This window comes from Amphiprion ocellaris, chromosome 23 (assembly GCF_022539595.1).
Source record: "Amphiprion ocellaris isolate individual 3 ecotype Okinawa chromosome 23, ASM2253959v1, whole genome shotgun sequence".
In the NCBI taxonomy this organism is placed as follows: Eukaryota; Metazoa; Chordata; class Actinopteri; family Pomacentridae; genus Amphiprion; species Amphiprion ocellaris.
This window is the reverse complement of record NC_072788.1, coordinates 3,231,553-3,255,424: the sequence shown is the minus strand read 5'-3', so window position 1 is coordinate 3,255,424 and position 23,872 is coordinate 3,231,553. Positions and strand designations below refer to the sequence as shown.

At 38.8% G+C, this 23,872-nt stretch overlaps 1 protein-coding gene across 1 annotated transcript in view; it reads left to right on the top strand.

Moving 5' to 3' along the window:
- The window catches only part of sorcs2 (sortilin-related VPS10 domain containing receptor 2), a 355,821-nt gene that overhangs the window by 293,074 nt on the left and 38,875 nt on the right, over positions 1–23,872 (top strand). Inside the window, exons 4-5 of the mRNA XM_055007856.1 lie at positions 10,610–10,774; positions 15,478–15,551. Of these exons, the coding sequence (XP_054863831.1) occupies positions 10,610–10,774; positions 15,478–15,551 (239 nt within the window). The remainder of the gene's footprint in view (positions 1–10,609; positions 10,775–15,477; positions 15,552–23,872) is intronic.

Here is a 23,872-nt window from a genome sequence, read left to right as displayed (position 1 = left end):
ACGGTGGGCGAAAACGCTCTCAGACCTCTCACCTTCCTCTATCTGACACCTCGCACAACAACGTGTTGCCCGTGTTTGCTTTCCTGATTCTCCTTTCCAACCAAACTCACGTCGTTTCTCAGCTCACCTTCAGGGAGGTGTGACTGTGACGTGATGGAAGACGGCGGCGAGGTGCTGCACAGGGTTTCTCAACAAGTTGTTTCGGTGTCTGCTTTGTCTGCGCATCTTAGATTAATTTTATTGAGCAGAGGAAAGAAATGCAACATTCATTCGACTCTGTGCATCATCTTGTTTGGCGGGGGATTAACGTAATCTGATGACATTTTGTTTTTACCGGGCTCTATCTGACTTGATTTAAGGTATCAATAAAGTTGAAGTGAGACTCCGCTGGAAACAAGTGGAATTATCTTACCACGTTGTGAGATGTTGTTGAATTCAGAGAGGAAATATAAAAGCAAATAACATCACAGAAATGTCAATAAAACGTGTCATGACTGATACTCAGTTTAACCACAAATGGAGTTTGACCTCAAGGCCATTTAGTAGCTTGTTCCACAGCTATCATGATTTAAAGCTGAAAAAGTGTTTTGTGGCAACATTCCTGCTTAGTTAAAGGCCTCAAACTTTGAAACACAGAATTTAATAGGGGCCCTCCAGCTTCTTTGTCCAAATCCTCCACCAAGAGAAGATCACTTCTCAAGGTTTTCAGTGAGTATCTGCCTCTTTTTATTCATTCTAATGGCGTCCCTGTTGGGCTGTTATGTAAACCACCACAGCATGGCAATGTAAAACAAACTGCAACTCAACTCTCTATAATGATGAGGACTGAAAAAAAAAAACAAGGTTCCTATCTGGCAAGAATCTTTGTCAGTTGAGAGCCTGAGAAGGACCCTTATACTTGCTGTTATGAAACAGTCCTTAGTGAACTGAAAACTGTCAAAAGAAACTTTATAGACAAAGACGATGAAACAACAATCTTCCGTAGGTGGGTTTCGATAAAGATTTATGTCAGAAGTAAAAGGTCTGTTTATCTGATTTGTCTGAATGTAGACTACCATTCAAAAAATTTGGGGTCACCCAGACAGTTTCATGTTTTCCGTGAAGACTCACACTTTTATCCATGTGGTAACATAACTGCACAAGGGTTTTCTAGTCATAAATTAGCCTTTCAACACCATAGGCTAACACAATGTAGCATTAGAACACAGGAGTGATGGTTGCTGGAAATGTTCCTCTGTACCCCTATGGAGATATTCCATTAAAAATCAGCCGTTTCCAGCTAGAATAGTAATTTACCACATTAACAATGTCCAAAAGGTATTTCTGATTCATTTAAAGTTATCTTCATTGATAAAAACTAACTGCTTTTCTTTCAAAAATAAGGACATTTCTAAGTGACCCTAAACTTTAGAACGGTATTGTACATCCATTATTTTTTGTAAAACAAATGCTGTAATTGCAAGCTTCTGTGTGCATGGGGCTATGGTAAAACAACAGTTGTTTCTACAATTAGGAATAAACAAGAAAAAGTAAAAAGAAGAAAATGAGCCAGACAACTGATGCAAAATCTTGCTAGTCTTCAATACTCCATCTTTCAGGCACATCACTTGGTACCGGAATGTGTTGGGGTTTGAAAACCAGCCCTACAGAAAGGTTATCTTATCCTGTCTGGTCTTGTTGTCTGGGCACACATGCTACTCTGCTCTCCCAGGTCTTAATTCCCAACACAGCACGACTCAATGAGCTGTCGTCACACGGGGCCCTCTCTCCCAGTGGAAACCAGGACCCAAGCAATTTGCATATGTAATTGAGTGGAAAGCAGTTGTGCTGGGAGCTGGGAGCTGTAAGCAGCCACCAATATGCATGTATGTGTTTATGTACACCGACCCAGATGTCTTTGAGAAAGGATAATTCCGATTTATTACAACTTGGGCGCTTATTATTGGAGCGTTGTCCTTTTTCTCCATTAGTTATGTTAACAGTGGAGTCAACAAACTAAATGTAGAGATCTGGGCATATAGCGACATCTCTGAAAGGGTTCAAGAAACTCTAGATCTGTGTTGGGATTGTCCGCCTGTCCACCCACTCACTCTGTTGTTACTGAGGAAACTCACCAGGGGACAAAGGGAGACGGCTGTTGTTAAATTTCGCACTACATTTCATTGTGCCTCATTATGAGTTTGTAGTGCACTAGAAGGTGAATGAAATTTACCATTGAGAAATTGAATAGCACTACAAAATGGCTATGTAATAGACTATATAGTGATAAGTGGATGTTCTGAACGGTGCCTAAGTGTCTTGTAAACAAGGTTCCCAACACCTGAGCCATTGAGCTGAAACCAGGCCAATGCTAATGGGCCATGAACAAGTACATGAGGCAAATGTGAACACTAAATGATACATATTTAAAAGTTCTTCATGAGGTAATTACCTTGAACGTGATGTAGACTGTCTGAGATGCATCTCCCATCATTTCTCGCTCTCATCTCCCAAAAACCGGGTCATCAATAGGAGAAGTCATTAGTTTGTAATTACCCATGCCTTCTTAATACTGTCACAATTACCTGGCTAACCACAGCAAAAAAATCTGCTCTTTGCTAGCAAGAGTTGTAAGAAGACACACAGATTGAAAAGCTGAGTATGATGGACAAATTACCTCTCTAACTAATCACCTACCACAACATTAAAACCCTAAGATTTGTTAGGTCCTCCTTCTGCCATCAAAACAGCTTGAATTAATGGAGGAATTAATGGATGCAAAACGTTTACAATGTTCTGATGTATCTGATTCCAGTTTATGTTGGTTACCAGGTGGGGTCTTTGAGGACTGAACTTGCTCCAGTGCAACACCTGGATGCTTGATCTAATTGGGATTTAGGGAGTTTGGAGAGAAGGTCTATGCCTGGAACTCTTTGCTGTGTTCCTCAAGGCATTCCTGAGAGGTTTTTGTGTTGTAGCAGGGTGCATTTGTCCTGCTTGGAGAGTCGGAACAATGCGTTAGGGGGTAATGTTGTCATGGAAGAAGTCCTTGTTCCACCTACTCTGAAGAAACTTGGTGGCCTTTTTAGGACACCCCAAATCTTTGTACGACTTTGGACTGCAAAAACCAACCTTGTAGAACCACTTTCACGCCTTTTTTTGGTGAGAAAAACATGCATATTCCAGGGTTACTAGTTAATGTTGTGGTCAAAGTTGTTGGATCCTACATCACACTTGAAACAGAAAGGCGGAAATGGCCGATCTGGAGGCAATTCCGATAAATGTTTGCTTCTGTTCCTGCAGTGGAAAGCCTGTCAGTGTTTTTAATATTGTGGCAGGTTGGCATATAGTTGAAAACTTGCTTCCCATAGTTGTCAGCCAGCAGCAGCTAACCTGAGTAACACACCCCAATCCTTTTCACAACAACAGCACCAATATATATATTAAAAAAAAAGTTGTTGTGGAGGAAAAAGAACTTGGGAAGCCAATGACTTTTTGCAATAAAATCCAAAGGTAAAAGCAACAATGTTAAGTTCAAGAGTTTAACACTGAAGCAAAAAGTTCACCCGTGAACTGACTGTTTTGATAATATTTTCACAGTTCATGTTTATTTTCTCTTTCAAATAACTTTAGGTAACCTGTGACTTTGTTTAAACCCGTCAGACTGCTGTACCTTTTGGAAATGTGCCAGATCTCAGCCAACATGCACGTACTTGATTAGACCAAACAGAATAACCTCATGTATAATGTTGAGGCACCATCAGTGAAGTTGGTGCACCTCTACTGTCTTTGTGTGCACATGTACAGTTGGTTCATATTTTATACTCTCCAGGTGTGTTTGAGATGCTGCTACATTTGTGCATGTGTGTCTATCATGTACAAGCTTTCTCCATTCTCAGCTGCAGCATAAAAACCCTTCAACAGTTAACAATGTGACATGCAGAGAAAACGTAGATTCTTATTCTCTGTTGCTCATGCTCCGACCGCACGACCAGCACTCCTCCATGAGCTATTTTAAGCTGCTTAAGTAGATTGTGTTGTTTTATAATAGATTATGTCGCTGATACCCTCTGATGTGTGTCAACACAGCAGGACCTCAGCGATCAGTTCCCTCTGTCAGACTGACTGTGATTGAAAGATTATCAAACAGCGAACGGATTGTGCATGCACTCTGCACACACTGCCGTTTAAGCCCTTCTGCAAATTAAAAAGAGCGGAGTTTTGTTTCTATAAGTCCCCTTAATGTGTCACACCCCAGCGGTCCCCAGAGCAGACACAGGAAGTTTAGAGCCTGCTTTTATCTGCCGCGCACAATAGCGGCACTGTGCTTCCCAAAGCTTGAGTTATTACTCAGAGGAAATCGTTATGAGAGAAGAATGTATCAAAGTCCTTTGATTGTGGAGGATCATAACTCCTGCTACAGGAGAGGAGTTGTAGTGTCTGTCCGCCCACACCTGAGCTTCACTTTGGCAGCTGCCCCAAAAAGTTAAGAGTCTCATCTGTACGTTGGCGAATCAAGCTCAGCTTCATCTTCAGTATGAAGACTTGAAGGCACGCTTACTTGTGTATGGTTTGACAAGAGTGCCACTTGTTGGCAAGTTCTGTTACTGCATCAGGAGACTGAGAGTGCATCAGCGGGGGAGTCAGGGAAGCTTTTATCCTTTTACCAACCTGTCTGCTCTGATGTCTGTGTTTTCTTTTGAGTTATTTGAATGGTTTAGATCAATGAAAGATCTCAGAAACTGTCTGGATTCACCTGCCGAGGTCAAAACCCAAGAAGGGGATGCTGCATTCATGTTAGGGGTGACTGCCTTAACATGTTATACAATGCTAAAGTTGTCAGGAAAGAAGAAGAGCATCTTACAGAATTACCCTGAATACATGTAATATGACTGACTGACCCATCTTTGTCCTTTTCTTTTCAAATATTTGGGAGTTTTCCCTCCAGGCCTCTAAAAACTAGTGAAATGAGATAATGTGAAGGGAGGACAAATAGCCATTGCTTGGCTTTAAAAGGTCACAAATCCAAAAGGTTGGGAAAGAGCATTTTAACATTACTCCCATGCAAACCCTTTAGTGCAGAGAGTGCACCGAAGAAAAGGTTGATCTTTTTGGCTTAGGTTGTGGTTTGTGAATGAATTGACATCGCTCTCAGCTGAGTTCTCTCAACCGAATTATAAAACCCCTTCGAAGGTTTCTTAAGTGGTTTAGTATTGCACCTCCATAAAGCTGGGGAGGTTTGGGTACTACACATCACAAGAAAAATGTAGCTGCAGCTGAAATATCCAGACTCTTAGTTCATAGTCTGGTCCTTAATAGGTTCAAAATACTCTCTTACATTACCCATAGTGCAACTGAAAAGCATCGTGACACTCACTTATTAAAGTCTACATCTTTTGAACTCCTCAAACTTAATAGTCTAAAAGAATAATGGAATTACAAAGAAAAACTTTTGTGTTGTGCATTGTATAAATATGCATAAGAATTAGTATTTTAACATCCCTAAAACCACAGAAACCTCAGAACAACACATAATATATCAAGAACTTGAACTCAGTGTGATCAATAGGAGGCCTAAAGATATTTTTTGCTGAAACTATAGCATTGCTGTTGCAGTCAAAAGGACGTAGAGCTAATAGCTGTTGGGTCTGGCTCAGGAGGGTTTTTCCAGGCATTCCTTGTCTCACTGTACATTTTCTGTCAGTGTTTGTTGATCTGATGTGTTTGTGTGTGGGAGAAGGAAGAGGCCTGCATGTGTGCTGAGGATGTCCAGCTGTCACAGCTCGACTAGCTTTCACTGAGTGATGTCCTTTAAATAGAGACATATTGGCAGCGGCAGACTGACCTGATTGATGGTTCTACCCCACAGGGATATGAAGCAAAACCACATCGAGACATGTGCATCGAAATAAGGAGTGTAGTTTCTACAGTAGGAGCCAAAAGAGTTTACTAGGGCATGTACAGTAACCAACATATGTCAGTACAAGCTTGGGGAATATCATTAAATGTCAAATGATTCAAAATTGCATACTTCTGAGTCGAACAGTAGGGTATTTGTAAAATGAGAAACTGTCCAGATTCACTATCCTCCTTGGCATAGAGGATGTTACAGTTCTGGAAACATGTTCTGCCATCTTTATACTATTTTTGTCAGGCGTTCTTTGCCACAGGGATTTTCTTGATCTACCTGGTGTTTTGTTGGATTCAAGTCAGTTAACTCACTTGACCAGGTCACAGTTTTCTTTTTTTCTCCTTCTTTACAATTCTTGTGTGATTTTGGCAGTTGTACTTTAGTTTTAATGCTGGAATATTCTTTTTCTGCCAAGCTTGTGGCGACTGAGGGTCATCTTGTTATTTAGTATTTGGTTATTTCCACAGGTATTCATGGTGGAATCTATAAATGTCATCAATTCAACACGTTTTGCACTCATGCAGCCCAGTATAATTACACTTATGCCACTGTGCTTCACTATCAGGATTATGCCTTCACAGTGGCAAACATGCTGGAAAAAAATCTGAAATAAACAAATTTATCTTGGTCTCATCTGTCCAAAGAATGTGCTCCAAACATTCCCCTTCTTCTTATCTTCTTTAGCTAAGTCTCATTCTGCAGTTTCATTCCAAACAACAAGCAAGTTTTCGGTTTGCATTGTGTAATCTCCTAAATATTGTCAGTCAAACCCTAATTTGCATTGATAATCCCCGCTGTGCCAAGTATGAGGCATTTGTCCAGCTGTTTTTCAGAGCTACATTGCACAAATAGCACTGAGTTTTAGTTGGTTTTTTAAGTTTGTGAAGTCTTACAATCAGAAATTATCGTTACTCTGAACTTTTTTCCATGTGGAGCTGTGATACAGACATAGACACAGCCTGCAGGTTCAAAGTTTAGAAAGTTCTGATGTTGGGCGACCCATGAACAGGGCTATAGTCCCTGATGCAGTGTCCTGGGTTTGATTCCAGTTCATGGCCTTTTACTGCAGGTCCTCCCCCCATTCTTCTCTACTTACCTATCGAATAAGGTGAAAAAAATAACTTAAAAAAAAAAAGAAAATTCTGATGTTCACAGGTTGTTTTGTTAATTGCATCATGTTGATGCAACTCATTCGAAATAACAGTTGTAGTCAAATCTGTGTCAATGATCACAGGAGTTTTTAACTTTTGTTGCACTGAATTTCTACTTTAAGGCCAGCATTTTCAATATAGTTTTTCTAGTATGTGTTTTTGATTGCTCATAAGAGAAATGGTCCCCTGTTCAACTCAGAAACAATCTAATTATTGAGGAATGGTGCAATTGTCTAACACTAGCTACGTCCTTAATCTTACCCATACTCCGTTTTCACCTGTTTAAATGGTAGAAATGTAGGTTTTGTAATAAAGAAATGCTCGTTGAAACTCCAAGTCCACAAAAAAAAAAAAAAACTGAAGATGCCCTTGACCAAGGCAAAGTAGCTTTCCAGTGGATCTGATTAGTTGTGAAGAGCAAAGACCCAGGGCAGCTCCCAGGTGCAAATGCACACATTTCAGTCAACATTTTCAAAATAAATCCAAAGCAAGAATATTCAATTAAGAGAAATAACTGTCTTCCATCGTTTTCTTCTGACTTCAGCACTCCGCTGCTTGTCCTCGCTGGCCTTCCTCTGGCTGCCAAACAAGCGCTGGGCTTTTAATGGACCATGCCGCTCAGGGAAGCGTTACACCCAAACACCCACTCACACTCACATACAGCAGCTAGAAAGATGCGAGGCATGCTGCCTGCACTGCCTAATTGCAGTCATGATGAGAATACTGAAAAAGAATTGGTATGTGCGCAACTTGCTCGCAAGCGTGTGTCTCAAGGCATACAAATTTGTTTCACTTCTCTAATATAATAAAGAAATGACTCAGACTTCAGTGTGTGGCAAGTGCCGAGCTTCTGTGGGTGAGATTTCTATGCTGAAGCTTTTTTGATACCACTAAAGAGAAAACATGGAGCCTGAACTGCCAGAAATGTGTTTAGTAATGAGAGAAATTAGGGATGAAAACCTTTTAGAATAAACCGCAAAACATACTAAGGACAAATTACATTTAACACATCAATAAATACTAAGATTAAATGGCTTTAAACACAAACAAATAGAATTTTCATATTTGGCAACTGTTCTGCCATATTAACACATACAGCAGGATTAATTTGATTTTAATTGCTTGCTCTACTTTGATCTGATTAATGTCATTATAAAATGATAGCATCAGAGGAATATTCAGAAACAGTGTTTCCTCTTCACCAACTGCTGAAATCTCAGAAGTTATGATTCTGTTGATATGCTAATTTCCTATTTACCATCAGTCATTTATAGAAATATATATAAAAATATTAATTAACAGCTGATATGTTTTCTTTAGTAAGGATTACAAAGAAAGAAATAATAAGAAATTAGCATGGACAACAGTAATTCTGATTTAATGCCACATTTTAGAGTTTTAAAGCTTTCAAACTCAAATCACAAACAAAATTTGCGGCAGAAGAATGTAAGACGCCATTAAAAGTTCAGAAAAGAAACTTCTGATTGGACCTTGTATTAAGTTTTTGGGTAAAATCACTGTTTTTGGCTGGATTTTAAGGATAAGGATAAACTTTATTGATCCCACAGTGGGGAAAGTTCACCGTTACAGCAGCTCCAAAGAAAAAGTATAAAGGCAGTGCAGGAATAGATAAGAAAAAGAAACACAGTGCAAAAATTGCAGAAAAAAAAAAACATCCCATTTACAGCCCAGTGGGTTTACATCTCTTCTTCTCTTGTTGAAATGCTTTTAAAATATTTATTGAGGTGAGCTTCACATCTTGTTCTTTCCAACATTGGTAGTTGCATGTCAGGAGACCAAATGTTGAATTTACTTCAAATATAATCATAGCATACACCTCTGAATTGATCTATTGATCTCCACTCACATGACTGGTTGGAATTACTGATGACCTCCTCATCGCCTGGCGATTCTTACATCTATACAATGCAGTCCTCTAAAATGATATGTCAGTATCATAACACAAAAAAGAGTAATTATCTTAAAGTAACCACATTTTTAGTTTGAGAAGCTAAGGATCAAGCTTATATGGTGCAATTCCAAAACAAACAAATAGTTTTTTAATTACCCAGACTCAGTGACTGATGGGAAACGTGTGGACAGTGGAAACCATACCACTGTCCAGCCTTGTTTCCAAGAATCAAGAATGCACAGACGCACAACTACCCCTTTTTGAATGTGGAACTATAAAGACCGTACAAAATCTATACAAAATCACTGATGAAATATGTAAAATCTCTAAAATCTCGATTTCAAAACTCAAGCATTTCTCTATACTCCTTAAGATGTGGACAAAACATCACTCTTCACACATTTCAGAAATACACACATTTTTCAAGTAAAACATTTCAACTGATCTAAGTAGGGTATTGGGTTTTGTCTATATGTCGTCTTCTTATAAGAAACAGTGATTAGAAAGAGCCTTTAAACCATAAACGAATGTACTTAGCAAGTGGTGGATCTGACCTGTCAGTCACAAGTTAGCACTGTCCTAAAGTCTACTCTGCTTTATTATCTATTCTACTCTAAATGGAGCCATAGTTTACAAAAGTAACATTACCACCAGTAAGTACCAGATTCAGATCAGGGAGAAGTCTTTATAGACTTCTATATCATCTGACTTAATTCCCTAAACACTTGGGTACTGATTCCCCCAAACCTACTGACGCTTGAAAAACAATGGTAAGCTTGTACTTTTTCTTTGGTAGGATATATGTTTCTTCAAAATGAAAATAATAAGCATTTGCACTTCCTCTCCTTTGAATTGATTCATATGCCTGCTTGCTTATTTATGCACAGGCATAACAAGCATAATTAGTGTTTTAAATAACCATTATAAGCTGAAGCATCCTTTCCTCTTATTCATCTTATGTCTGTTTACTACTTTACATCCATTAATTTAAAACTTTGTAAAACAGATGGTCAGAAAGAGGAGGTGTCGGCGAGTGGTTCTCAATATTTTGTTGACTAAAAAAACATCTGGAAAGGTCCCTGTAACAACTGCTTCCTGTTAAAACCAGTTGTAAACAACAACAACAGCCACGGTGATAATAAACAACGAGAAATCCTTGTTGGACGGCTTCCCACCTCTCACGAACTCCTAATGAACGTGACCGGTTCATTAGTTCCCATCGATTCCCCCCCTATTGGTCGCCTTACCCCTGAGTGTCCAGGCCATAATTGTGATTGGTGGGTTGGCAGGTCCTGGTGTGCCCCCTGTTTAATGCCTTCACTTTATGAGCTGTAAAACTCTGAATAGATAATCAATACGGTGTCGCCGCGGTCTACTCAGCCTGTAAGGTTGATGGAAAGTTCTTCTGGCCCAGTGAACGGCCTTGAATAAATGTGCGTGCGTGGTCATGAATGCATTCATATTCATCAGGTTTTCCAGTGCAAGAAGGGGAATTAAGATGCACAAGTATTGATATGAGGGGAAAACCTTCTTTGTATGTCTTTAATAGAATGCTGACTAAACGGCGAATACGTTGCGAGGCATTACCCTTTGACCAATTCACCTCTGACCTTTTGTTTTTTTCCATCCTCTTTGGTCTGCCTCCCTCTCCTACAGGTAGTGCTGGTGGGTTCATCCATAAACGAACGCGACCAGATGCTGTTCCTCAGCACAGACGAAGGTTCCTCCTTCCAGCGGCAGTCCATCGCCTTCACCCCAGAAACGCTCATCTTCCACCCCAAGGAAGAAGACAAGCTGCTGGCGTATTGCAAAGAGGGCAGGGTGAGTATCGCAAGCACCGCAGGAAAACATGAAAATGAATAGCTGCTTCTGTAGCTGAGAGAATGAACAAGAAGACAGCATTGATGTTACACCAGTGAAACATCTCTGCCGTCGGTGCAGCAATGCATTAAATTTTCAATTTTCGCACGCGCCAGAGAGCACGGACCTCAGAGGAAACTTGATATGTGATTTATCATACAACAATACAGCTGCGGGGGAAATTTTCTTATGCTAGTAAAACAAACTAAACAATCACACATATTGCATTTTGAAGACGTGTCACAAACGCGCTTGGCTTTCAAGTAGGAAGCTTCAGATGAAAAACTACACACTATAAGTTTGTATACACTCTTTCTTTGCCTTTTGGTCAACATTTCATCATTCCATTCTTTAAGGAAAATTTGTTACTGATGCGTCATAGTTGCCATAGTTTTGACCATCAATTATAGTAGCCCTTCATCAAGCAAGGGATCATATTTGGTCACTTCCGCACACATTAAATATGCCGTTGCTCCCACCTCTCAGTGAGGTTGAGAAGCATGTGGTTTTCACTCAGCCAATCAGCGAAGATCACTTTACATTACAGCACAGTACATCATGGCATTTGACCAATCAGCAGAGGCCTGGAACGTATCAAACTTTCTCTTTTCTCAGAAGTTGGAAAAAGACGGACTTGCGGCTCGGTCCTCTTCCATCTCTGTGGTCAAAACATCAAAAATAACACGGTTAGTTGATGAAGCTCACACGTTTTATGGTTGAAAAATGTCACAAAAGTAAAAAAGTCTTACGTCCTCCAACAACACTCTAGGGTTGAAATTTTGAATTTCAAAAAATTACAATGAGCGCCCTTTAAAGGGTTAAGTTTACACCAGCAGCTACATTTTTTATTCATGTTCCGACAACGTTCTAGTAATGTTTTCAGCAGAAAGTTTTGTCTTATTCCCAGACTGTTTTTCTAAAGGCAGGTCAACAGTCTTTAATGATGTTCTGAAGATGTTTGGTGACAACATTTTAATGCAATAACAAACAGTCTCTGTATGATGCATTGGGAATGTGCTTCCTTTGTTATCATGGTGATAAGAAAAGATGTGTTACCTCCTCAACATCCTCAGAATATAGTAGGAAAATGCTCTACCCTACCTTCCTCATGAGTATGTCACATTATTGGAAAGTTCTATGAAAATTTCAATCTCAGGCCTTGATAACATCCAGAAAACATTTTTTAAAGTTATTTGCACTTCCCTTTGTTGTCATTTAAGATCATCTTTAGCTCCAACACATCTTTATAACATTATCAAACTTTACGTATGTACTTAGTTTACTTGACATGATGAATTTCATATAAGCACAGCAACAAAACCCCATTACAACTTGTAGGTAATGCTGTGGAACACGATAAGATTATGCAAAGCGTATTGATGCGACATATGTTGCGAACTGACGCTTTGTAAATAAAATGAAATTGAATTGAAATGACCTGCCAGCCAGTGTTTTGGTTCCATGTCAATGTCACCACAAAATTCTACTGCGACGCAAAACATGAGCAGCCAGACAGTCAGATTGGTTTTAATTAAGCTAACGTTTTAGTTACATGATTAATCCTTTGATGCGCTTTGTGGGCCGAGAGATACCCATTTTCCATTGGATTTGGGTCAGTTTTGACCCCTGTTGCGCATCAAAGGGTTAAAACCAACTTTCTCTGGAGGTAAAACCGAAGTTTAGCTCAACAACTTCATTGTAAATCTACATGCAGTTGCATGTTCATTAATAACAGATGTCTTTCAAGGAATGTCAGCAATGAATGTGATGAAAACAGCTTTCTGAATGATGGTTAAAACTACCAAAATAAGAGCCAATTTAGATTTGGAGGCTCAGGTGAGACTGTAGCAAATGAGCCAAGTTGCACTGCAAGCCTAACCTTGTAGCACTGTGCTGCTGCAATGATTAAAGATGCGACTCAACGCATCGGTGCACTCCGTACAGGTAAAAGCAGCTAGTAATTATATTTTGCCGCAGTATTTTCAATGAATGCCTCACCGTGGTGTTTTGACATTCCATCTTAACTAAAACTGTCAGTCAGACATGCAAGTGTTAAACTAATTAACAGTGACAATTAAACTGCAAAGGAGGAATCCTGGGTGCTGGTTAATGAGCGTGCATGCACACAGCTAATAATAATTCTGCTACATGGCTCCTTATGTCATACACCGATGTTTTCCATGCAGCCCGAGCATTAGAGGTAATTGCTTCCATATTTCTAACACGTCAGTTCAGCCTGACATGTAGCGTGGAGACATCGTATATCATCCAGTGTATTACTTATGTCTTGTTGCTGAGAGGCATTGAGATAATTCAGCTGATAGGACATTTACTGAACTGCAAGAAATCTGATTTAGGCGAGAAAACAGTGGGGTAGAGGACACTTATGGAACAGACTGGTATCAATACTTCATATCGTTATATGTCACTCATTTTGAGGCACTAGAACCCTGCATTTGACCAATGCAGTCGTACATCAAAATGTGTATCGATGCATTGGTTCAGTTTAGTAAGAAAATCCCTGTAAAATTCCAGTAAAACACAAAATGCACTGTATTTTTACAGTGTAGCTCCTGTAATATATTTAAATGGTCAATTTCTGTCAAATTTATGACATATTCTACTGTAAATGTGATGTTGACAGTAAAATACCATCAGTATTTCTGCAGTGAGAGTATCGTAAGTCATTTCAAAATGGGATTTCTAACATTTAAAAATGGTACAACTCAACAATAGAAGTTAACTTTCCACCGAAAATCACCAAAACTGTAATTTCATGGTCATGGTTTCATGGTCGAAATTACATTTCAGTTCTAGTTTTGCTTCCTTTGTTCTTAGTTTACCTGATTTTTGCTTTCTAGTTCTTTGTAAATCTTATTTTGTCCATTATATTTCTAAATTTATATTTTATTTTTTATCTCACAACCTTCTAAGTAAGAGAGAGTAATTTCAATCCTTGGTACGTCATGTACATACTGAAGAATTGACAATAATGATGACTTTGCCAAAATTCCATTTCTAATCAGACTTTTCTCAGTTGAATCAGTTGTACACGACAACAATTCAATTCCTCCTTTTATTCACCACATTCATCAAAGTAAAAGACTTGGCTGGTGTCGGGAGAATCGCTCCACATGAGGATTCTTCAACTTCAACAAGTCAACTTGATAGATAGATGGATGGATGGATGGATAGATAGATAGATAGATAGATAGATAGATAGATAGATAGATAGATAGATAGATAGATAGATAGATAGATAGAGAGAGAGAGAGAGAGAGAGAGAGAGAGAGAGAGAGAGAGAGAGAGAGAGAGATAGATAGATAGATAGATAGATAGATAGATAGAGAGAGAGAGATAGAGAGAGAGAGAGAGAGAGAGAGAGAGAGAGAGAGAGAGAGAGAGAGAGAGAGAGAGAGAGAGATAGATAGATAGATAGATAGATAGATAGATAGATAGATAGATAGATAGATAGATAGATAGATAGATAGAGAGAGAGAGAGAGAGAGAGAGAGATAGAGAGAGAGAGATAGAGAGAGAGAGAGAGAGAGAGAGAGAGAGATAGATAGATAGATAGATAGATAGATAGATAGATAGATAGATAGATAGATAGATAGATACTTTATTAATCTCAAGGGAAATTCAACTTATATACTGGCTTTTAATGGGCAGCCCAAATAGCTTCTCTAAATATGCACATGGCTAGATGCTGGAAACTGCTGTAAAATTGTGAAACATATTTTTTAAAAAAGCTTAAAAATTGAACTTATTTTTATACTTTTTTTACTGATTTTAAAATGTACACATGCAAAAAAATAAAATTTCTAAAACTTCTATTTTTCTGTGCACCTGTTCCCATTCAGTGATGATCTCTTGGATGTGTTTTGGTTGCATTAGTGTCCTTCAGTTAGTGCTATAAAATCACCAACAGGCTGAAGAAATATAGTTTGAACATAGTGTAAGTTCCAATGGTTCGTAAGTTGAAGTCAGCCCAAGTCTTCCTCAACTTTAATAATTTACACGTAATTAAACAAGAAATTCAATTAGGTTTTAATCTGTTCCATATGGGCAGGCCGCAGATGGAAACGAGAAATCCATTCAAACAGAACAAAAAAATCATTTAGCTGGAGGATGATGTGAGGACGCGTGTAAATTAAGGTTTCGCGAGGGCAGACGCAGATTTACATCAAGGTCAGCCTCGGCTTTTCTTTTTCCGCTGCTCGAAATGCGCATTTGGAATGTGTTTTCGGAGGCATTTTGACTTGTTTTCTGATGACCGTGAGCAAGAAATGTTATGCAGACTAAACATGGCAAGCGTTTAGCAAAGATTGTGTGGTGAAATCCTTTTCTCAGCTCCAGCGTGTTTCTCAAATATCAAGGATAGCTTGCATGTGTGAATCAATAGACTTTCATCATGGCTGCGATCAATGCCATGCAGGCCCTGGCAACACGCACACACATTCTACAAATGCATATTCCCACTCAACAGAGGTGTAAACACACAACCACTGACCCCGTTATGATTATTAATGAATTGGGCTTAACTTGGTGAACTGTGAAATTCAGTGGACTTTTATTCTACGTACGGTTAAAAAGGATCCAGCTGGTAATAAGGAGTTTTTGAGTCTGATTGAGTCTCGTCTGTCTATGTTTCTTGTTTCCAGCTCTTTGCTTCAGCAGATCTGGGCCGCAAGTGGACTTTACTTCAAGAGCGGGTGACGAAGGACAAAGTCTTCTGGTCAGTTAAACTTTATTTTCTCTTCACTGACGATTAGGGATTTCGGTCAATGCGTGAAGTGTCTCAGCTGACGGCTTCGTCTCTTTATTGATATACACACAGCGAGAAAGCAGTAACAGAGAAGTAACTGCCAGAACGCCTGCAGGCAAAAGATCTTCTTGTTACAAAAGGCGATGATATGATGATATGGAATGCTATTGCCTTCCAAGAAAAAACAGAAACAAAATTCTGTAATTATGCTTGTCAGTTTCTATATTTGTACATATTAAAGAAACAGCATCATGAAGACAGATCAAACATCTGCAAACTAATGGCAGTTTCTTCAACCTGCAGCCCAACTCTGGCCCTAACTGGTCGAGGCAGACGGCCGCCTTCTCTGAGCTTGGTTCTGTCAGAGGTTTTTCTTTCTGTCGTCCCCATTAAAAGTTTTTTTTTGGGTTCTTTCCTACCATTGCCGACTGCTTCTTTAAAGGGAATCCAAAGGGAACTTTGAGTTGTTGGCTTTTCTGTTCGACATTTGTGAGGTTTTCACCTTACTATGTTACGTGCTATTAGATTGTCGCTTTTTAAATAAAACTAAATCAAATTCAATCAAGTTGTGAAGTCGCTGTTGCTTCATAACATAGATCTAAAGCATGTCAAAATACATAAACAGCTGAACTTTATTAATACTTGTTGTCTCTCTGTATGAATAGCAGTAATCCCATTCCGAAATACTAACAAATTCACGCTTTGGCTGACATTTGTGTACTTTACTGGTCATGTAGGAGTTAAACTAACATGATACATGAGTACAACTGTTCTTAACACCTAGTTTAGGTTTAGATTTAGTTGTTTTTTATATTTATTAGCATTAAGTAATTGCTAACATCCAGAAAAGTATTGTTTTCTTCTGCAAAACTAAACTCATTAATATTGATAAGTCACAAGAACTCCTCATATTCTTGTTAAATATGAGCTCCCTTATAGGGTTTTTTGCAGAACTTTTTAAATTTAAATGTAAAAACACAACAACACTGCAACAGCTCTGTTTTGATCAAGCTTTGTCATGCTATAAACTGATCTCTTGCAGAGTTAATGCGTTTGTTTATTTTGCTGTATCCTGAGAGCATCATTTCCGCAATACAGCTGAAACAATAAAGCTACATCTACAGGAGATCCTCATAAATCTGCTTAATGTTTACCATAATCATGTCGGCTCCAGTTTTCCTTAAATTAGCAAATTTGAATTGGTATAAGTGCTGGAGTTTATGCACCAGAACCATTTTATAGTCGATAGTTTTGTGGTTCCAGCGGCAGAAAAAATACCCACAGAAGAAAGAAAGTTATGGCTTCTTCCTGCACATGTAATATTTCACAGTTGGAGATCAATCTTCTCCAATCCTCCCTTGCTCTCGTCTTCAGTTTATCTTTTATCATGTAGTTTTATCTGCTTTTTCCATCCTCACATTTCTTCTGTACCTTTTCTCTCCCACCTCAGCTCCTTCTTAATCCTTCATCCTATCCAATATGCGCTGTTGTATAATGATGTGTTCAAATGTGAGGCATTTCAATAAGATCCGGTGAACTCCTTCTCATCTTTTGAAGGTCAGGAAGGTATTGCAAGCTCCACGTTAGTTTGTTTCCTCTTTCCACCAACAGTAAATGAGCTGGTTCGTCTGCCCAGGAGAGTCTGATTTATAGCAGCAACTCTAACGCACAAATCATCCCCACTCTGTGTTGTAAAAAACGAGAGGCTGGGGGAGGAGAAGGGGGGAGAGAAACAGCTTTAAACGCTTTCTGCTGAAGAATAAAGTTGCACTTTCAGGCTAGAGCTGGCATCTGAATGTGCATCACACATGTAATGAGGAGAATTTGGTTATTCTGACTGTGAATGGTGGTTTAAAGGAACATTTCTGCTCGGTTTTTGTGTGAACGACGTGAGAAAATGAATGTGAATCTCATGTCTGTGTTAACTAAGCATAAAGCCCGATGGTGTTTTCATGATTGATTGATGATTTTAATGTTTTTGTCCTAATGGTGGCACTTGATGGAAATTCAGGGGAATGTTATTAATATTCATCCTTGGGGAACCATGAATGTCTGAACCAGTTTTATGCAATCCATTTATTATTTGTTGAGATGGACCTGCTAGACAGACACAGCAACCCTGCCACTCCTTCTTCTGCTCTCTTATTTTCATAATTATACATACACTGATCATCCGATACGGCATATAAACCCGGCCTTAAACAAACTTCCTATGCTGAACAAAACTTATTACGTCTTAGTTTGTGGTAATTTAATTAAAGCCACTTCTGTGAGGGCAATATAAACTAATAATAAATGTCTTCAAGCTTGACTTTGAAATCATTTTCAACTAAGTTCCCCATTACAGAAACACCTCTCCAGGAAGTGTGTTAATTCCAGATCACATGACCTGCTCCACATGATGTCATTTCCTCCTGAAGAAAAGACTGGCCAGACTCCAAGGCTTTCTGACTTATTTAATATAAAGTAGTCAACAGGTTTACTACAATATCTTTGGAAATAACTTTCAATTTCAATTTTACTCAATTGTATATATAATATTTAGAAGAATCTTTCTGTAAAAATACCACATGGTGTGTGGTTATAGGCAACCATGTTGATTTTAGGCCTGAAAACAGCAAAAATATCAACTATGATACAAAAAGCCACACAATTATACTTCGACCCTTTTGTACTTTTTGCTTATTTTAGTCATATAAACCTTTAATGCTAATCATTTATCTCAACTAAAGCTGTAAATCACACATCGGAAATGGAACCTCAAGCTTCTGGAGTGGTTAGAGTTGGTAATCCAGCCATCTTTGTTGCAAAACCATTATGTCAGTGAGAATATGTTGGATGCATCTCTTGGTGTCCACTTGGTTTATGTGCAGAACTTCTAATTTGCTCAGGTGCTAGCTGTGATTGTTTCACTATAGTGACACAATCATGCCAAATCTTGCAAACTTACTGTGACAAGAAGACTCCAGGAAGCTGGTTCAGGCATTTTAGGCCAGTCTGGGCCTTTGAGGGGTTTCCAACTACAAGAACTGTCCCTCTAGAGCCTCTTTCAGGGTTGTTTTCAGAGGAAAAACTGTTATTAGACCTAGAAGTGGAAAAAAATCCCTCTAGGATCAACTGAAAATGGGAAATTTGTCCACAGCTTGGACAGATGAACTTCAAAAACGAATAGAGGAGTCTTCAAAATAGTCACTTTCAACTTATTGTCTGAGTTCTTTACAGGAATGTTTAACACCATTATTTCCTTTCCCTCTTTAGTTACTTCTTATAAAAGGTATTTTAATATTTTATAATGATCACAGGGAAGCATTTTAGGTTATTTAGCTGATCCAGTGATTGCTGTGGTCGACCGCCATGTCCTTTAACAAACATCACGACTACACTGACCCTCCATCTGCCTCTACAATCTCTCGATGTTCTCGTTGAGTAACAGTTTTCTCCAAACATCATCAGCAACAGCATCAAATTTTGCATAATGAAACCCTCCATTGTTGTAGTTCCGTTTCGTTACGTCCAGTAACAACTATTTATTGTTGTATTGTTACACTTACAGTTCGTTTGTCGAGTCCTACAAAATGCCTGCAATGACCAATTATGGAACCATTTCTGCAAATGTAGTTCCTGCCTCAAGTTCCTGCAGTGAAAATCCACCTGTTGTTAGCTAATAAATAGCTCCTGCATGCAACTGCTTGGTTGTTTTTACATTTCTCTTCATGCACGGGCTGCATTATCAAGGTACATTGTGTTAATTAGCGAACCTTACAGCTACATCTACAGAGAGAAATCTCTAAAAACCAGCTGTATATTACATGCCCAAGGCCAAATAACAGACAGAGTTGGCTGTGGAGCATAATGGAGCATTTTAACAGCTAAAGGGAAATTTCCCTTCATAGTCAAGGGAAATGAAAATAGAACTCAAAATTGGAGACATTGAATGCTAAAGTGGATGTGTTTTCAGACTCTAAGCAGCCCAAATATTATTTAATTTCAACTTTAAACATGAGCTGGATATCAGAAAATAAACATATTCTGCAATTTCTACACAGTTCTCTTCAGCATTTTACTTTTCTGGATTGCATTATGTTCTAATTTTGAACAAATTACACTTTTTTAAATTTGGTTTTGCCCAAGCTGTATCTAAAGATTAACTGTTTATTTGAAACTGAACCACATACTGCTGTTTTATTTGGCTCAGTCGAGAATTCAGGGGCTGCTTTAATGCTAAAGTCGTAATCTGAAGAAGTAAATTTAAAAAATACACATGTGGATTCATACGTGTGCTGTAGATGTGTGTGTTCAGAGGAGACAGCTAGTTTTGTTGGATGGCGTCTCAGCCTTGCCTGTGGCCTTAGGATCATAAAAGCAACAAGAGAACAGCGGTCTGCTAGTCAGCGCACATAAATCACATAACAAACATCACATTAAAAGCGATCTGCCATCGGGGTGGTCTGGCCAAATGTTCCCGGTGGACCTTGTTGGGTTTTTTTTGTGATCCCTGGCTGTAAAGTTTGTGTTTGTCATCCTGAATGAAAAGAAACAGCAGCTTTGTTGAAATTGAACTCGCAGGATGACAACCGACAACACAAAGCAAACGTTTGAGGATAGGTGATTTTTAAAAAAAAATGAAATGTTGTGAAAAGAATAATCAAATGGCAGGAAAAAAAATAAAACTCAAGCTGGGACGAGGATGTTTTTGCAGCATGTTTGCGCTTCCTCCTCCTGTGCTTCTAAATCAATTCAATGTTCTTTATTTATCAAGCCCCCATCTCTCAATCTCTCAATCTCTAATGTCTATCACTCATTTCATTGTCCTCGCTTCCTTTTCGGCCTCTCTCAATCTGCTTTCACTTTCCCGGCCGAAGGAGAAGAAAATCCCACACATTTTGATTGTAATGAAGGTCTAACCGGACCAAAACGTTAGCAGAACGAATAATTGATGCATAGCTGGAGCAGAGTGTGTGTTCACCTTCCGTCATTTGCATTTCAAGGGTGCAAAGCTGAAACTTTTATCAAGAAATAACCTGCTCTGAGTGAGAAGCCAAAGGTTCAAAGTCTCGGTCAAGGACACTTGAGCGAGACCTCTTGGTCATAAGTAGTCAAACAGATAACAGCAAGGAAACATGCATAATAAGGTGTCTTATTCCTTTTCGATTGCAGTATCAAGTCTACGTCTAGATCAAGGGTTTTCCAAACCAGCCCACGAAATAACGGTGCCAGAACCCACACTTTGCCTGGAGGTGTTTGAACACAGAAACAAAGACAAAGAGCACAACAGGATACTATTAAACCCAGACAATAGTGTAGTAATTTAGTGTAGGATAGTAACAGAATGCATTAGTAGAAGTCCTGTCTTTGTATAGACATCCAGTATAAAGGAGCAGCACAGACATGTGGGTATATTTCACAGCAGTTATGACTCAATCGTTACATTTTTATTAGATTTTTGTAAATCTTCTTGCAATGACACAACTGAGCTTTGGGAATTGTTGATTTTTGAAGACAAACCGACTGCTATTAACCCTTTGATGCACAGTGTGGGTCAGGAGATGCCCATTTTCCGTTGGATTTTGGTCACTTTTGACCCATGTTGCGCATCAAAGGATTAAAAAAAACACCGTCACACTCGGGGGTTAGATTAGGTCCAACAAAACAGAACTTTTCCTCCTGATATGCAAACCGGACTCTGAGTTTAGCTCCGTCTCCTTCAGTTTTACAGATCTTGATGCCTGTCGTTGAGCGTCTTTTCTTTTACCTCACCGGACAGATGCTTCCATCCTGTCTCCACATTTAAACAGGTGGCACAGCAGCAGCAAGCTTCATTAATTACCACCATCTTCTGACATATCGTTGTGAGCTTACACAGCCTGTACGACCCGAATGCTTCTCTAAAAGCACATGACTGAGCTGCTGTGCACAAATTACAGCCCCTACAGTGCAATCATTGCGATGATTCCAGCATTTCTTTGGTATTTTCATAAAAGTCCAGATGCAATTTTTGCAAAATCTCATGCATCAGGGTGTTTTTTTTTTGGGAGTTTGCTGCTTTAATGCAGCAATATTTGTAGAAGTGGCATTACTGCAAGCAGATTCATTTAAATAAATTGAAATGAATCTACAGACACTTAGCTGAATGATGAAAAAACACAGTTCTTCAGCATAGAATTTGCTGTAGATGCTGAATGTAAGCTCATATATCCGAAATGTTACTGAATTATTGGAGCATTAAAAATGTTGCTACATGCACATTACTATAAAGACTATTGAAAAAAGGTATTCTTTGTGTCTGTCTATTTAGATATAGTGGTTAGATTTAATTTGAGACATCTGTTTCTGACAGCGGAGGTCAAAATAATTACATTTTTAGTTTATAAAATGACAGGCAATTCACTTGTGGAGTTTCTTTTCTGGAAAAAAAAGCTGCTATTACTGAATACAATGAGTAGTTTTCACTTCAGCTACTTTCTAGAAAATAGTCCCTATTTATTCTGTCTTCAATACAGTCTGTGACCTCGACCTCTTCACAAATCCCAATTGAACCTTCAGTCACACCACTCTAATACATTTCCTACAGACATGGCAACAATCTGAATATCTTGAAGTTAGTTTTTTCAAGTAATCACATCTTTTTCTTGCATTTGGTTTGCCACACATGCTGTTTCCAAGGTGAAAAAATGGACATCCAAGCTCAGATACTTCAATATAAAATAGCAGAGCTTTCAAATGGATATCCTTGATGGAAGAAAAGATTATTTATCAGCTGTTTAGAAGACTGACGACAGTAAACAAGACGTGTTTTGAAGGTTCAAGCATTTGGACATGTACAGATTGTTACGCTCTCTGACCTCTGTGTGTTAAATTGAATAACAGACGCTACATTAAAGTGTTATTACATTTATTCAACTCTATCTCAAGATGAGAATGTCTTGAATCTATTAAAGGTCCCCTTTTCAACCACTGATCTACAAGGTCAGAAAACAGCATCAGCAGCATATGTTGCTGTACGTCCAGAGAACTACCTGAAGTCATGTGGGTTTTTTTCCGACACTGCTGGAACCTAAGTCATAAAATATTCATGGAGGTCACCTCTGTCTCTAGGGATCATACGCTGCTTTGAAAACGAGGCCTGTATAATACTAATACAAAGTGGATCAAATAAATGTTTATGGCTATTGTTATGTGTGAACACCATAACCTGTTGAAAACTGAGGTATTGCTTGAGGTCCTTGGCTTTCACAGATCACTAAGCTAACTGACCATTCAGATTGACTGAAGACGCCAGAAACGCTGTCAATGAGCTCCTTCTTTCCCCATGATTGATCTTCTCGCCCTCGTAGCACTCCTCTTCGTTCGCTTCCAGATCCCTCCACGGCCTGCTAATTGCTCGTAAAGTCTCTTTATAGGGGAAGTAACGAGGTTTTAAATCTCCGCTCTATCTTTACTGGGCTGAGGAAATTTCACAGACTGCCCTACGTGGTTCTAATCAGATGAACTGCTTAGTTTACGGCTCGCTGAAGGGCACGCAGAGCAGTGTACTGTAGTCCATATAAGTGTGCTTCTGAAAAGGAACTGAGGGTATAAAAAAAATCTGGAGCCTTAAAAGCATGCTAGGTTAGGCTGAGTTCATGAGTACACTTTCCAGGAAGCGCTGCATATTTACTGAAGTACCTAAAAGGGACCAAAGAATATCAAACATATGCTGTGATCTGGGACTCCAGATTTACATATATCACTATATTTAAATTCTGTTATATCGTCCATTAATTTGTTTGGCTTAAATGCAATTAGTTTAGAATTTACTGCTCTGTCTAGTTCTGTTTCTTTTGCCAAGACAATGAAAGAAAAACAGCAGTCAGTGAAAATCTTCCAGCCTCCCAGAGCACAGTTGCCTTTTTTAAAATCCAAACTAAGACTGAATGTGAAATTATGACGACAGACAAGACTGCTGATGTTGGAAGATTTAACCCATTTTATCCAGTTGCAGCGTTTTTCAGCAAAAGTTTTCAAATCTGGTAAAGTTAGAGAAAGATTGTGGTTTTAGTATAATAATGTAAAACACAAAATAACTTGGTTAAGGTTTGATTGGAGAAACACTGTGGTTACTGTTAATTGCACATTTTTTACTGGCTTCCACTTCAACATCACTGCAGACCCATCCACCACCCCAACCTCCACACCTTCACATTTAGTTTTTACATATAAATGTCACACTAATTTTTGGATTTCCATTCATGGTTGGTATTGGAGGTAGATGCCATCATGCAGAATCATCCTATAAAGACGTTTTCTTCACT